This window comes from Cutaneotrichosporon cavernicola (assembly GCF_030864355.1).
Source record: "Cutaneotrichosporon cavernicola HIS019 DNA, chromosome: 2".
NCBI classification, from domain to species: Eukaryota; Fungi; Basidiomycota; class Tremellomycetes; order Trichosporonales; family Trichosporonaceae; genus Cutaneotrichosporon; species Cutaneotrichosporon cavernicola.
The window spans coordinates 1,733,988-1,749,306 of NC_083394.1; the positions used below are offsets into that span (position 1 = coordinate 1,733,988).

At 56.6% G+C, this 15,319-nt stretch overlaps 4 protein-coding genes across 4 annotated transcripts; 1 reads left to right on the forward strand and 3 right to left on the reverse strand.

Moving 5' to 3' along the window:
* Positions 1-577: 577 nt before the first annotated feature.
* On the reverse strand, positions 578-1,564 carry CcaverHIS019_0206780 (uncharacterized protein; the record flags this gene model as incomplete). The annotated part of the gene is made up of 3 exons (XM_060597717.1): positions 578-648; positions 955-1,021; positions 1,076-1,564. The coding sequence occupies 3 exons, from the start codon at positions 1,562-1,564 to the stop codon at positions 578-580; spliced, it is 627 nt and encodes a 208-aa protein (XP_060454582.1).
* Positions 1,565-4,609: 3,045 nt separating this feature from the next.
* ISM1 (uncharacterized protein) lies at positions 4,610-8,414 on the reverse strand (the record flags this gene model as incomplete). Its single annotated transcript, XM_060597718.1, has 18 exons — positions 4,610-4,737; positions 4,798-4,890; positions 4,974-5,050; positions 5,108-5,205; positions 5,263-5,385; positions 5,459-5,589; positions 5,643-5,724; positions 5,784-5,981; positions 6,022-6,575; positions 6,603-7,094; positions 7,130-7,265; positions 7,302-7,546; positions 7,585-7,638; positions 7,679-7,826; positions 7,864-7,927; positions 7,969-8,038; positions 8,070-8,142; positions 8,178-8,414. 18 exons carry the CDS (start codon positions 8,412-8,414, stop codon positions 4,610-4,612), a joined length of 3,003 nt encoding a protein of 1,000 aa, XP_060454583.1.
* Positions 8,415-8,671: 257 nt separating this feature from the next.
* Positions 8,672-13,244, forward strand: CcaverHIS019_0206800 (uncharacterized protein; the record flags this gene model as incomplete). The annotated part of the gene is made up of 27 exons (XM_060597719.1): positions 8,672-8,699; positions 8,744-8,866; positions 8,903-9,169; positions 9,203-9,241; positions 9,276-10,125; positions 10,166-10,184; positions 10,232-10,375; positions 10,465-10,549; positions 10,585-10,645; positions 10,686-10,836; positions 10,872-10,982; positions 11,017-11,094; positions 11,130-11,214; positions 11,249-11,303; positions 11,344-11,413; positions 11,661-11,710; positions 11,747-11,829; positions 11,864-11,932; positions 11,967-12,115; positions 12,150-12,183; positions 12,228-12,288; positions 12,328-12,386; positions 12,420-12,577; positions 12,610-12,690; positions 12,722-12,875; positions 12,914-12,981; positions 13,035-13,244. The coding sequence occupies 27 exons, from the start codon at positions 8,672-8,674 to the stop codon at positions 13,242-13,244; spliced, it is 3,342 nt and encodes a 1,113-aa protein (XP_060454584.1).
* A 107-nt stretch (positions 13,245-13,351) lies between these two features.
* Positions 13,352-14,975, reverse strand: ALO1 (uncharacterized protein; the record flags this gene model as incomplete). The annotated part of the gene is made up of 3 exons (XM_060597720.1): positions 13,352-13,822; positions 13,907-14,584; positions 14,616-14,975. The coding sequence occupies 3 exons, from the start codon at positions 14,973-14,975 to the stop codon at positions 13,352-13,354; spliced, it is 1,509 nt and encodes a 502-aa protein (XP_060454585.1).
* Positions 14,976-15,319: the final 344 nt, after the last annotated feature.

The window sequence follows — 15,319 nt, forward strand, 5'->3', positions numbered from 1 at the left end:
TGCCGAAGACACATTCAAACTATTCACCGAGGCGTCGTCAGTGCCTTTCAGGTCTCAACGATCAAGCCAGAATAGGCAGTGGGGATGAGAATCGGGCGAGACCAGCAGTTCCGCCACAACCCTGCCATATTCGCTGTAATCTCACCCCATGGGCACGCGGCCAGCTACACCATGGCCCTGCTTTCGGGTTTGCGAGTTGGTCCGCGAATCCTTGACAAGTGGCTTGCTAGCGCCAACAACTGGAGTCGCAGACTGCCAGGGTCCCGTGTGCCAAGTTGAAAAGGCGACTCCGGGCCCAGACCATTTCCAAGGGGTGGCGGTGCGTGGGGCTGATACACCTGACAAAGTGCTTACGACCTCCACCACCCATCATGTTTCACAGGCGCACGGGAGCACCGATCACGATCGAAGCGTACTTTAAAGAGTCACTTGGATGTTGGACAATTACGGAAGAGTAAATATTGAATAGGACACCCTAATAGCATGAGCCTCTAATAACCAAGGGTGTCGATTCGCCATTGTGCCACAACATGAGACACATACAAACATCCAGATCTCCCGGAGGAGCTTACCGCCGTTATCTCCGGAGGTCGTGGTGCTGCAGGTTGGGGGAGGTGGACCACTGGGGATGACTCCGATACGGATCAACTGGAAGCAGGGGCTCGTGTTCGCGTGTGGGTGGCCGTCCGGCTGAGGAAGAAGCGTAGCCGGGTCCCGACGGTGAACGAGAAGCCAATATCAGAGGTGGTAGCGTAAGGCCGGCCCCAGTCCCTCGAGGAGTGTATGACCCGGGCCCATGTGACACTGAACTCGATTGTGCGTCCAGCGGGGAAGGGCCCGCAGGAGGTGGACCGCCATATGTGTGGTGTGAGTACGATGTCGGCGGTGAGTGTATCGGCGACGGTTGAGGGTTTGTCGAATTGTGAGAAAATGGCGGTACAGAGTGCGACGTACGTCCTCCGTACTGTGGAGGTACCTGTCCGTGGCTCGACCGCGGCGGTGGAGCCGGATGCTGGTGATACTGCTGGAGTCAGAGAACCATCATCCCGTCCCCAAGATACTGCGAGAAACTTACGCCACTCTCATCGTACGGAGGATCATACGGCGCATCGTAGCTCCTTGACCGAGTCTGGTTCACTCGTCCGCTCCACTCCACCCAACGGTCCAGCATGTCCTGCAGCCGAGCATTATCCTCCTGCAGCCATTTGTTTTCGTCTTGCAAACGCCGGTTGGCTGCTTCGACACCACTCAACCGCAGGCTCTCATCCGTTGTAGTGGGAGGAAGAGTGCCACTGCCACCTTTGCGACTAAGGAATGTCGTAGAAGACCCAGTCCCTGACCGGCGGTGCTTTGCCGAAGGAGTGGACCAAACAGTGTGTGGATCACGTCCCGCCGTCGCCGCCTCTGCTACCTCCACCCGCTCGAGCAGCTCGTCGCGCTCAAGTTCCAGGGTGCGTACGCGGTCCTCGAGGCTGTCCTGATAGCCCTTCTTACGATTGCGAAAACGCTGAGCGGCCAGACGGTTGGCTTCTCTGCGGCGCAGAATCATCGACTTCTCGGGCATTCGACTTGCAGATTTGCTAGGCTTGCTATCGCCGTCGTCCCAGCTTTCTTGCGCCGACGTGGAGGCTGATGGTGGACCTGTCGGTGCGGATGGGCCTTCTCCAGAGGGTTCGCCGTAGGAGAGAGCCTTTGGTCGACTTGCCGAGCCAGCTAGTGAACGCGTGTCCCCTATGCCGGAGTAATGTTGTTGAGGCTGATAATGAGGAGGAGAGACACTAGGCGACATTGATCGCGGCAATGATGTCGAAGCGCGATGCGGAGGCGGAGACGACGGCCTCGATGAGGTTGAAGTCCACCGCTTGTCGTTCTCTTGCGTCATGCGTTGACCTGACATGCCCTGTGAACAAAGAGACCCCCAGTCGCTACAGCTCGGTGGCTCTTGTGCGTTGCTGTGGCGTTGAAAGGGTGGCGTTGAGGCAACAATCTGCGAGAAGCGAACGGAGGTTACGAATGGGCCGGGAAGGCACCGGTAATATCGAACGGAAAGGCCGCGAGCGATCCCAAGAGCGGCGATGACGAAGGGGATGGAACGAGAGTGCTAGAGTCGGAATCTATAGCGGAGCTGTGAATGCATGGTCACGCTGGGTTGCACCTGTTAAGGGACGGTCAGACCAGGCGGTTGCGCGCCTCTTAGCTACCGGAAGCTGCGGGGCTGAGCTACGCTGAACAGCTTGGGACTAGCCCGACGTTGCGTTGCTGGCTGGTCTGGCGAGAGCGACTGGTGTCAAAACACAATTGGGGAAGATCGAGGCGGTGAATGGATGTGCCAAGCTTGTGTACCAGGAAACGTGTAATGAATTGATGGAGGGCGCAGTATTATGGCGGTAAGTTGATGCTCTAGAGAAGTCGCAGAAAGATTCGAATCGTGCCGTTGTCGAGTAGACGTGTAGTCGGTCGATTAGCGCACCCAAGGATTTGTTTGTGAAGAGAGGATAGGATGAGAGCTAGTCGGCTGGTGGAGGGGTAATTTCAGAGGTTGGGCCGGCCCTGTCCGGAGAGAGTGCAAAGCGAAGCTGCGCGTGTGACGGCGATAAGACACGATGTACCCCACAGGTAAACGAGAGATAGACGTGCACCCCTAGGTGGTGCGGGAGTGGCTTGATAGGGGAAGCGGTGCAGAAAGCAGGTGGATCAGTTGGTTGGAAGTGGTAGGGGGAAGAGGAAGAGAGAGAAGGGAGAGGAGAGGAATGAGGATGTTGTGATGTGAACTCGAGGTATGGGTGAGGTGGCAGACGTCCAGGTAATTGAGGGTCGCGGGCAACGACACGGACTTGTAAGCTACCTAGTTGCCAAGTTGCAAGTAGAGTCGACCTCGGCCTCGTAGGGTTTGGGATCAGTTACAGAATCAGGAGCCTTCACAGTCACCGATGAGGTGCCGGCATGGATTCCAGCAAACGTACACGAAACGAACCGCACAACTCCCAAGCCAATTCACAAAAGTTCCGGACGCTTTAGGCACACTGGTCCCTACCCATGTTGCCTATACTACCTAAGCACTTTCCCTGCTCATGTAGCTCACCCTTTTGTCTGGAACCTATCCATCTACAGATGATAGATGCTGCTCAACCTCTCTCGGCTTTTGCCCTCTTGTTGCCCTCTGTTGTAAACTTGTCCACGCAGTTGCCTTTTCTTCTCAAGAAGACGTGATCATCTCAGCAATCTTTTTCAGAAACCCTCCCCTCATCCATTCCCCTCATTCCCCTTCATTCCCAAGCCCCCTTTAGCCTTTCGTCATCATACCCTGTTGGCTGCACCCTTGCTCCCGGGTCTCTGGCTCATAGCCGAAAGAGAGAGGGAGGGAGAAGAGTCGGCTCAGAGCAGAGCTAACGTGAACCCCTGGCATCCTTCTATCAATAACCTTCAAGAGTGAGGATCTCCTCGGTCGGATCCGGTCTTGTTGGCTCACAAGCACCGATGCATCCGGGACGGCTGCAAACGGCCACTGCCCCAAAGACACGACTGCGTCTTCCGCCAGCCAATCAGCACATTTGCCCTCGGAAGCACCCGCCTCGACTTATCAACCTGAGCCATTCCCGCATTGCCCACCAATTGCAACGACTGGGCAAGCAAACATACATCAAGCATGGAGGTACCAACCCATCTCCGTCACTTCATTTACGTCAGGACTTTTTGGAGGTCAGGAACTTGGGAGCCAGGTCCAAATGCTAAATGAACGCCACTAGCTCGGACCGGACGTCGGGGACATGGGAGGCTTAGGGATTCCCGTCCCAACAAGCAACCTCAAACACCTCCTTGCCCCTCTATCGGGCATTGACGTGCGTGGCTGCCATGGTTGGCGGGTAGGGTTCGAGGACCTGTAGTCCTGGGTGCAATCATCACGGCGCATCATTTCGACTCAGGATGCACACATTCCCACCGTCCCGTACCCATGTCATGGCTGTCACCCATTGAGTAAACGAGATGTGCCGGGAACATGTTTGCACGGTTGCCCGACGTCTGGGCTAAGGTCTGGTCTTTGTTGTGTTGGGGTGGCGGGTTCGCGGTTCGAAAGGATAATTTGGGCAAGCGAGCAGGCTACGTTGCGGGCTGGGACACGCAGCAGTGCTCAATAACTGGGGGTGAGAGAAGCTCAGTTTAACAGTCACACTCCACATGGGCATTCATCGGCAAACACGGCGGCGCGGTGAGGAATGGTGACCAACCCCCCAGTGTGCCGTCAGATCTTGGCATTCCTCGGGAATCTGTGCCGCCATGAGCAAGCTTGCCAGGACCTTGTGACGAGGCACAGCGAGGATTTCCCTTGGGAGACGCAACTCGCACAGACGGGAGATTTGACTACAGTACTCCCATGTCTCTCTCTGCTCTCTCGACTGCATCGTCAAGGTCGCTGGTATGGAAGCTCAATCCTAAACAGGACTTGTGGCCCAGATCCGAGATTACGACCACTGGTCAGCCATAGACTGAATGTCCAACAGATTCTTTCGCTTAGGGCTTAACTTGGAACAGGTGATCAGGATGCCATAAGGTTCTTTGGTGCGACACAGATCTCTGTGACGGAGTGACGACAAATCTCCACCTTCCATCCTCACATAGGTGTGGGGCTGTCGCCTAACGCCATGTCACACCGTTGGCACAGCTCGGCCTCGGCTGGTGCGGTATACAACCAGCAACGGGGACATTGGTGTGCGGGTGCAGGAGCCAGGGTGATCGAAACTTGGTCGTCAGCTGGGCAATCCATTGATGCCGGATAAAACAAAGGCGTCGTTATCTTACCTGATTCCGATTCCCCTGTGACGCTCCACGTGGATGGCGGCGGAGCCGTCAACTTGACGATGGATACTCCTAAAATACTTGGGAGCAGAGTGGCTGGAGATGGTTAGGGTCCCATACCTTACTGATAATTCCGAACTCCGTTGTTACAAAGCCGGTCTGTGGGAGCCGCGACTTACCGTGCCTCTTCAACAAGCTCTCCATAGTCGGCGATGAGGCAAGGTACACTGCAGTCTCGGTCGGCACACGTACGTGTCTGATGGACAGGGCATCAGCATGACGTTACGCAACAAAACGAAAGCAGGCGACGCACTTGTCCTGCCGCGCAGTCTCCAACATGCTGAGCACCTCACCCCGAACAGCTAGTAACACAGCCATCTCGTCAGCAGCTTCCTTGTCGATCCAGCTCTCCTGAAGTTGGTGTCAGCCACCCTCCCAACCCACTCAGTCAAAAGCAAAAGTACCTACCCCCTTCGCCCATTGTTCCAGGAAGACCGAGCTCTTGTGATGGTTTGATCTCGTTGACTCATACACTTCTTCAGCCAGATGCGGGACAATAGGGGCAATCATCTTGAGCACAGCGTTGAGTACCTGTACCCTGTTAGTGAACGTACTCATACCTTAAAAGAGGAACGCAATCTCTCAGGCCCAGGATCCGACATACGTGGCTTTGTGTAGCGATAATGGCCTGCCGGCGCGGCCCATTGATAGGGTCGCAATAGAGTGCGTCCTTGGCGACGTCAAAGTAAAAGGACGAGAGGGTCGATGATGTAAAACTAGTCACACCCTGCAAAACTGAAACGGTAAACAACATGACAACCTAACGCCACGGCACCCAAGCAACGCACCTTTGTTGAAAGTGAAGTCTTCGTACGCTTCTCTAACCACCTGCTCCAAGGTGCTGAGCTCATGCAGGATGTACCGCTCCACCTGGAATCGTCAGGGTCCAATGTTCCCGAATTGCGGAACACTTTTCCGTGCCAACTTACCAGTGTCAATCCGGCCTCCTCCAGAGGCAGGGGTGTGGCATTGGCGGTATTTGCAAGCATGAAACGCAGAGTGCTCCTCAGTTTGCGCAGTACTTCTGCAGCATGTGAGATGCTCGAAGGCCCGATAGAGGCGTCGCGAGTGTAGTCTGTTCCAGCCGCCCATAACCGCAACGTGTCGGATCCGAATGCGTCCCGTCCCTGGTGTGCGTTAGCTCATGTGGCACCACATTCGACCAACCTTTTTTCCGTTCACCACGTCCATCGGGGAAATTCCGTTACCGAGCGACTTGCTCATCTTGTTTCCCTTCTCGTCGGTCGTGAAGCCGTGCGTAATCAGGTTGCGGTAGGGGGCCATCGGCTTGTGTCCGTCCTTTTCAAGCGCGGCGAGGCGGATGAGGATGGACGATTGGAACCATCCACGATGCTGGTCTGAACCCTCGAGGTAGACATCTGCTAATGGTTCAGATTCAGACCGCAAGTGAGCATCCGCAATCAGCGACCACGAAGTGCCACTGTCGAACCAGACATCGAGGGTGTCCAAGCCCTTCGTGAGCACCTGGCCCTTGTGGCTAGCAGGCACAAACTCATCGTCAGAACCTGCCCACCAGTGGTCAATGCCCTTCTCTCGCAGCACAGAAATAATGTGCTCGAGAGACTCCACAGTGAGTAGAGGCTCCCCGTTGGAGTTGAAGAGCGCAGGGATGGGAACACCCCAACTCCGCTGCCGCGAGATGCACCATTCGGAGCGCGAGAGAACAGTGGCAGAGAGGCGGTTGCGGCCAGGTGTAAGCTCTGACTACAATACGGGATTGAGCTCACCATTAGGAGGAACAAACTTGATGTTCTCAATCGCCTCAACGGCTGAAGGCTTGAGCGACCCGACATCGCAAAACCACTGCGGCGTCGCCCGAATAATAATGGGCTTCTTGGTGCGCCAGTCGATAGGGTAGCGATGCTCGATTTTCTCTTCGGCTAGCAGAACTCCGGCACCTTCAAGCTGCTCAATCATCAATTTCGATCCAGCGCCCAGGACATATTTGCCAACGAGAGCAGAGAACGCCTGGTTACCGGACCACTGGACAATTTCGTTGGTGAAGTGCCCCTCGTCATCCACAGGGCAACGCAAGTCATCCATTGGGATGTTTTGGTCTTGGAACGCGTCGTAGTCGTCGTGTCCGTGGCCCGGAGCGGAGTGGACAAGGCCAGTTCCGGACTCCGACGTGACATAATCCGCCGCAAAGATTGCTGGAAGCGACTCAGGGTCACCGGTGTGGAAGAGGGTGCGGTACTTGGTACCGATGAGGTGCTTGCCTGTAAGTAAGCAATCAGCATTTTGCGTGACAGACCATCGAGCCGGTCAATGACTTGAAGCTTCCCGAATCGCTCCTGAAGGGGCTCCAGGAGCTCCTCAGCCACGACAAGCAGCCGCTTCGCGTTGTCAAGCACGACCACGTACGCAATCTCGTTGTGCACCGAGACGCCCTGATATCAATGATTCACCCATTTCAATGTACCCACCATGTTTGCCGGGAGCGTCCACGGCGTTGTTGTCCAAATTGCAAGACTCAAAGTAGCCTCGGGACTGACCTCCCTGCCCTTTTGGAACGCCTCCTTCAACCGAGGAGTCATCCATTCTTCAGAGACCGGGAACCTGACGTAGACTGAGTTCGATTTGAGGTCTGTGTACTCGAGCTCTGCCTCAGCCAGGGCAGTCCGCGACGATGGCGAGTAATATGTAGGCCGAAGGCGGTGGGTGATGAAGCCTGATGCGTCAGCACTTTGTCTCGTCGACCAACTTTACCCTTCGACACCATCATCTGCAGCATCTTGAGCTGCCGGATCTCGTAATCGTGGTCTGAGGTTAGTCGCCATATGGAACCACTCCAATTACTCGCCAAGAGTGCGATAGACGCCGTCTGGGTTATCCCAGTCAGCCATGACGCCGAGCTGCTTCATCTCGGCCTTCTGGACATCGATAGCCTCAAGCGCGAACTTTCGCGCCTCCCGCCGTACGCTCACGGGGTCCAGGGACGTGTGCGACTTCTGTCTGATCAGCTGTTGAATCCCATCTCCACCTCACGCCAAGCGCCGCAAGTGCCTTGTGCTCGATGGGCAGACCATGGCAGTCCCAGCCGGGGATGTAGCTGGCGTCAGACATACACGAGCCAATGATGAGACAACGCACTGGACCTTGCGTCCGCGGATTACGTTGTAACGGTTAATCATGTCCTTGAGGATCTTGTTGAGTGCGTGCCCTGCGTTCAGACACGTCCATTCCGCACCCACCCATGTGGAGGTTGCCGTTCGCATACGGCGGTCCATCATGCAAGATGAACACCGGCCCCTCGTTGGTCGCATACTGACATCAGCTTCGAGACGTTAAGGACACCACACCTGCTCGCGGTAGAGTTCGTCCGTCGTGCGGTGGCGGTACTTGTCCTCGGTAGCTGGCGCGTTCTTCGCACGCAGCGGCATGTCCGTCTTCGGGAGCAGGAGGGTAGCGGAGTACTTCTTGCGAATATCCTGGTCCTTGACCTCGCTAGCAAAGCGAACACCGAGAGGACGAAAGGTGGGGGCGCTTGTCGCCAGCCGGGGCAGGCGCCCCCACGATTGGGAGAGGAGCCTGCTCATTGCGCGTGTTGGGTTGTGATGTAAGGCAGCCGCGAAGAAAGTCGGACAGGCGAAGGCCGAAGGTGGAGGTGGGAGTCACCCGTGGGAAAGTTGACCGTGAGAGAGTGATCGGGGTTCGCCGATGTTGTTGTTGCCAGTTGAATCAACCATCAATTCCACCTCCACTTTGTCCTCCCAGCTCATCCTTCCCATCGCCATCTCCATCACTGTCCTTGCTTCCTCCACCTTTCACTTCATCGGTCACCTATGTGGGCAAGATGAGCGGTTTCAAACCGCCAAAACGAAGTACGTCCCTCCTCATCATGCGTCGTGCATCCTGCTGACATCAGGACGTGATGTCAACCCAGGCGTGAAGTCCTCCGCTGGGCCCGACGCCAAGCGTCTCAAGGCATTAGCGAAGCCTGATATCGAGCCAGAAGCCAAGGTACTCAAGCCCTCCCGCGCATCTCCTCGTGAGCTTGACAGATGGGATCGTTAACTCATACCAGCTCCCAAGGACGACTTCGACATCGACGCGGCGGACGATGCGCGGGAGTACAAAGCCGCGCAAGAGCTCGAGTTGAAGCGAGAAAAGGTTCGGACGGAGAACAAGGAGCGCAAGATACGGGGTGAAAAGCCCCTCAAGATGCCGTCCAAGTCGAAGCGCGATGGTGCCTCTTCTCGCCAGCGCCAAGCCTCAAACTCGTCCGACGAGGACGACTCCTGGGCCGACCTGTTTCAGCCTCTTGACACTCGCGAGTTGCGATACGAAGGTCGTGAGTATAACTGTAGGGCACTGCTGACGCAAGAAATCCTTCTTCCTTTCAACCCCCTCGAGGAACTTGCAAGTGAGTTAGGCGATCGGCACAATACTGACTTTAGCGCTGGCCCCCGGCGTCGAACCGGACGAGATCGCGCTTAAGCAACGCGCACTTGAGCAGCGTGGGTTGAGCCCGAGGAAGGCTCGCCTGAGTGGTGCAGCGCGGGCTCTCGGCAACGGCCTCCTCACATTGGCTAAGCCTGACCCTCTGCCGTCCGCAAGCGCTGAAGCTGGTGCTAAGCAGAAGGATATCAAGCCTTTCCTTTCCAGCAGCGAGCCTGATGTGCCGGACGACGTCTCACCTGACGCCAAGCCTAATCTTACCTTGGGCGTTGACTACAAGCCGTCCTTCGGTGCGCTGCAGGCCGCCATGACTTCCTCAGCAAACGGAGGCGATGGTGTTGAGGAAGAGGAAGAACAGGAGGACTACAGTGAGGAAGTCGTCGTCGCGCCCTGGGGATCTAATCGGCCTGCTCTATCCATAAACGGTCCTGCCACGGACAACGAGGAGTCGGAAGAAGAGATCTACTCGGAGGACGAGGTCGAGGAAGCCTATTCGGGTGACGAGCGTGCGAGTTGTGAGGATCTGTACTGGCCCTTTTTAACCGCAGCCCTGCCGGTAGCTTCTATCACGATCTCAAAATCACAACCCTCAACGGGTTCGTCACAGGCCCAATCTCGATCGCTTGTGTCAGTTGACTCGAAGGTTCTGGCCGTCAAGGAGCGTCCGAGCTTTCCGTTCACCGACGAGCAGAGGAAGATTGGGCCCTACGCCATCGATCAAGAAGATCCAACGATGGTAATCCCAGCGCCCATCAACCGGTTCCTCCGCAAGTACCAGAGAGAGGGCATCGATTTCCTTTATTCAAAATACAAGCAAGGATACGGCGGTGTCCTTGGTGACGATATGGGGTGAGCTCAAACTGTGCGTGATGAGTTTCTGACTCTGCAGGCTGGGCAAGACAGTGCAAGTGATCGCATTTGTTCGCGCCAACACCTACGGTGCACTGACTCACAGTTGTCCGCCATCATGCGAAAGACTGGCACGTCTGCCGACGAAGGCCGTCGTAAAAGTCTCATCCGTGGGGACAACGTGGAGAGCATCCCCGCGAAACGGTGGCCAACGGCCCTCATCGTTTGTCCGACATCCCTCGTCGACAATGTGAGTCCCGATTCAGGATGCTGGCTGATGGTCAGTGGAGCCGAGAGTTGGACACCGTGCGCCACATCCATGCTGCTGCTGACCTGCAGTGGGGCTTTTTCGAGTACAAAGTACTCCGCTCCAGTCTAGACAAAGGCGACATCGAGACTCTGCGGCTTGGGTACCTGGACATCTGTCAGTTCCCATTTGTCACGGCGCTTATGTCCCAGTGTTGACCTCGAATGAGATGTGCATCAGGCATGCCGATGACCTGAAGACTGCTCCGATATCGTACGCCTACAGGCGAGATGTGAACACTGACCAGCAACAGCGTCGTCATCGTGGATGAAGCCCACCGAATGAAAAAACTCAACGGGCGTCTTGCTTTGGCAGTGAAGCGTCTGCGTGCAAATGCTTGCTTTGCTCTCACAGGAACTCTCATTCAGAACCGTATGGAAGAGATGTGGTCCATCCTGGACTTTGTGAGTCTGTCCGATGCCATTACTGATCCAGCAAGGTCCACCGCGGTTGGGCTGGCACATTCAAGGAATGGAGGGCGTACGCTGCAAAGCCTGTTACCCAAGGCCACCGACGCGACGGGACTCTACTGGAAGTATGCATGGCGATCGTGAGTCTGATGGTGACCCAATGTCTGATCACAGAAACGCGTCGGAGAGCTGAAGGACAAAGTCCTTCCGCACTTCTATCTCCGCCGTGACAAGGGCCTCATTGCCCACGAAGTGAGTGATCATGGAGTGGTCGGCTGACGGACAAGCTACCCCGAAAACTGGACAAAGTTGTTTTGTGTCCTCTCGCGAAGCATCAGGAGGGTGTGTACAAACGCGTTGTGGAGTCTGAGGGTAGGTTTGATGACTGGTGTGGCTGACGATCCAGATATGGCGTTCATCCTCAAGGCCAAGGATCTCTGCAGCTGCGGCTCGGACAAGACGTGGGTTGCTTAAGGTCCAACAATCGTTCTGACAAACCAGCAGGATAACTTGTTGCTACACCGAGAATTCTCAAGGAGACGATTATCGTACCGCTATCCTCAAGATGTGTGTCTGGTTCAATCTTCTGGATTCCTAATGCCAGGTTCCATGCCCTTGGGCGTTGTGCGAACCATCTGGCACTGCTTTATACAAGTGTGTACAAGCGATGCCTTCTTGTTGACTATCTCAGGCTCAAATGATCCGCCAAAAGTCGTAAGTAGGTGAAAGATGATGCCCACTCATAGTACAGCAACAGATCGCCAAACGCATCTTCGAGTTCTGCGTAATTCATATTCAGGAAGCATCACTGACCTCAGGTCGGCCTCCCGTACGACCCGAACGTCCACAACAAGATCGAGGCGGCCCTGTGAGTGATGCAGCTCGGGTGAAGCTGACGCTCGAGTGATTCAGACAACTGCGGTAAATGGACTCTGCTGTCGAAGCTGCTCAAGGACTGGCGCTCCCGGTCCGAAGAGAAGAACAAAAGTGCGTCAGCTATTGGTTGGGCACTGACATCAAGTCCTTGTCTTCTCGAACTCGGTCCGCCTGTTAAAGATGATTTACGACTTTATCAACACGTCACCATCTCGTACGTTGCTACGCTGTCGCAACTGACTAGTCAGTGTCAGGATTTGGCTGTGACTTGTTCACCGGCGAAGTGGACAAGGACGAGCGCATGAGCGTCGTCGACCGGTTCCAGGATCCAAACGGAGACCTGTCAATCATGCTCGTCAGCACAATGGCAGGTGGCGTTGGACTCAACCTGACTGCTGTGGGTGTTGGAAGCAACTGGAGCTGACGCACAGGCCAACAAAGTCGTCATCTTTGATCCCAACTGGAGTACGTCGGCTGCAAGCCAGAGTTGTACTGGGAGTTGACCACAGATCCGGCCAACGATCTGCAGGCAATGGACCGCGCATTCCGTATCGGTCAGACTCGCCCAGTGTGAGTCAACGAGTCGTGGCATGACTCAACTGACTTCAGCGACGTGTATCGACTCATTGGTCAAGGCACTGTGGAAGAGCTCATGTATGAGCGACAGAGTATGTCTCTCCTTTTACGTGTCCTGACCGTAGTCTACAAGCAGCAGCGTTCACGTCAAATGAACCAAGGGACGTTTGAACGCCGTACTCACGCCGGGTATGAAGGGGCGACGGACATGAGAAACCAGGGAGAGCTGTTCGGCGTGCACAACTTGTTCCGCTACTGGCCAGGCGGCTACGTTAAGGATAATGTGAGCTCCAGACACGACGAGGCTGACAACAGCTAAACCGCATCCGCGAGGACGAGGACCAGTTCCGGCTAGACATGATAGAGGCAGAGTACGAAGACGAGACGGACGACGAGGTATGTTGTTAGATTTCAGTGCTGACGACAGGACGGTGTCGCTGCAGCGCGCAGAGCGCGCGACAAGCGGAGAGCTGCCGCGGCAGCTGAACACGATGAAACAAGTCTGCTCTGCGAGCTTACCTCGGACGGCAGCGCGCCAGCGGACCACGATGAGAACATCCTGAGCAAGCTCGGTATCTCATGTAAATAAATACGGCGCTGACGCGAAAGCTGACCACAGCCATGGAACACGACAAGGCGTTTCGCGACTCCCCCGAGGAGCGCGAGCTTTACGAGAAGGGTCTGGAAGTGAGTTGGATGCACATGTCGCGGCAGCAATGAAGTGCCGTCGCTCACGCTAGATCCTCAAGCGCCAGCCCCATCTCGCCACAATGCTGGCTAACGATGTCGCCCGGCTCCCGGCCGAGATCCGGCCACAGAGGAAGGCGCGCAAGTCGGAGGACTCGAAGGAGCTCAAGCGTGAGCAGGTGGAGGAGCCGTGGAGGAACCGCTTCGCCGCTGGTCGCATCCGTAATCGCGGCAAGCTGCTGGTGGACTCTGATGATGAGTGAGCCAAGTGTTAGTACCCCACATGCCGATATCCTCAAAACCCTGTAACAATTAGAGAGTCTATGTAATCTACCTTTGAAACACAACTAACTTCTGTACTTGTCACTCCTTAAGGGCGACGCTTGAACATACGCAGTGGCAGGTCCTCGCCAAGGATGTGACGCCGGACATACTCGGAACGGAGGACGCCCTGTGGGTCGACGCGCTGGATCACCGCCCGGAACTCGGGGAAGCGCTCGTAGATCTCCTCGACATCCTTGGGGGCGAGCCAGTGCTCCTTGGCCCAGTGGGGCCGGCCGCCGTGCGCCGCGCAGATCTGGGCGAACCGCGTCTGGAACACGCGGTACGGCACAGGCAGCCCGTACGGCCGGTACGTGACGACGCCGATCCAGCACGTGCGGCGCCCATAACTGGGCGAGAGCGGGATGTCGTCGGGCGCGCTCCATCGGATCTCAACCGGGAAGTGAACGCGCTGGCCTTTGGGGTTGGCCGCCTCCTCGGCGATGTAGTCGCGCAGGGCGCGAAGGCAATCTGCTGCGGCCGCGGAATCGAGCGCCCACTCTGAGGTATACTGTGGAAACTGGGGTTAGCCTGTGTACAGAGCTCTAGGGAGTGGCGCCAACGGAGCATCCTTGACGCAGGGAGGGCGCAGAGGGCTACTCACCAGACAGTCAAAGTTTAGGACCTTGTACCCATCGTCAACTGTAACGGAGTGTCGTCCTGCAAGCCACCACGCCCACTTGCCCACGTAGGGGGTAAAGTTGCGCCAGAACCTGCTCACACACAGCAAGAACTGGGTGACGTGGTATCCGAGAATATGCCCGAACAGACTGGACTGAGGTTTCGCAGGGATGTACGTCCTGTTGGCCCGGGCGACAACCATGCCGCCCCCGCTGGGGTACCACCACGCGCGGACGTGCTGAGCGCTGGCGCTTATCTCGTCGAGATTGTTGATCACCTCGTCGACGTCGTACACGTCCTTGACCTCTTCGAGGCGGTACGCGTCTTCGACAGTGATCTCGACCGCGAGGATGAGACCCGTCGCGCCAAGACCGCACTGGGACGCGGCGAAGAGCGGGTAATCGGCCTCGCGTGAGACGCAAACAACCGGCGCTCCTGGGAGGGGAAGGACCAAAACGAGCGAGCGTACATCAGCCGAGATGACGGGGTACGTCACGCCGCTCCCGTGTGTCGCAGTGCTGATGAGACCGCCGATTGTCTGGTCACTGATGCTCCCAATGTTCCTCAACGCCAGGGGCGGCTGCGCGGCAGCAAGGGCCGCGTGCACTGCGTGCAGTGTTGTTCCGGACTGGAACGTCGCCGTGCGGTCCGTGTGCGAGATCTGCATCAGCACAAGTAGACTTGTGACTCACATCCAAGGTCCCCTGCACGCCCTCCATGCGCACCAGCCACCCGTTCGTGCACCCCAGATCCGAGGGTGAGTGGCCCACGCCGACGGGATGGACGGTGGCGCCATCGCGACGCGCCAGCTCGACAATCTGCCTACACTGGAGAGCGGTGGTTGGCGCAAACACGCGCTGAGGGCGACACTCAAACGTGCGCGCCCAGTTGGAGAATACCGCCAATGGGGAGCGCGAGGGCACGCTGCATGCCTCGAGGGCATTGCGAAGGTCGTCTGTCGATACGGATTCGAGCGACGAGGTGAGTTGGGATCGGTCCGCGTAGGGGGCCGAGAGGAGCGCGGCTGCCGCCGCAGCATCGACGCCGACCATGATGATTTAGAGCCGCGAGTGGCAAGTACACAAACGCGGAGGATCGAGATATCGATGGAGAAGAGGAATCGATTTGGGTGGGCGGGAACTTTTGGTTTTGAATGTTCTTCGGTTTTGCCTTGCTTGGCTTGGTTTACCTTTCCTTTGAGCTTTTGACTTGGCTTTGCTTGGCTGCGTGGTCGATCCCGACCCGGAGTATCCGCATCCGTGGGCCGCGACCAGCCACCAACTAACCCGCGGCGGACCAAACGACTGACGCCATTCATTGACGCACGATCCATTGCATCTTTGTCAGCCTGCGGCATGTACAAGGTTCTTCACCATTCTACAGTCGGTGAGCGGAG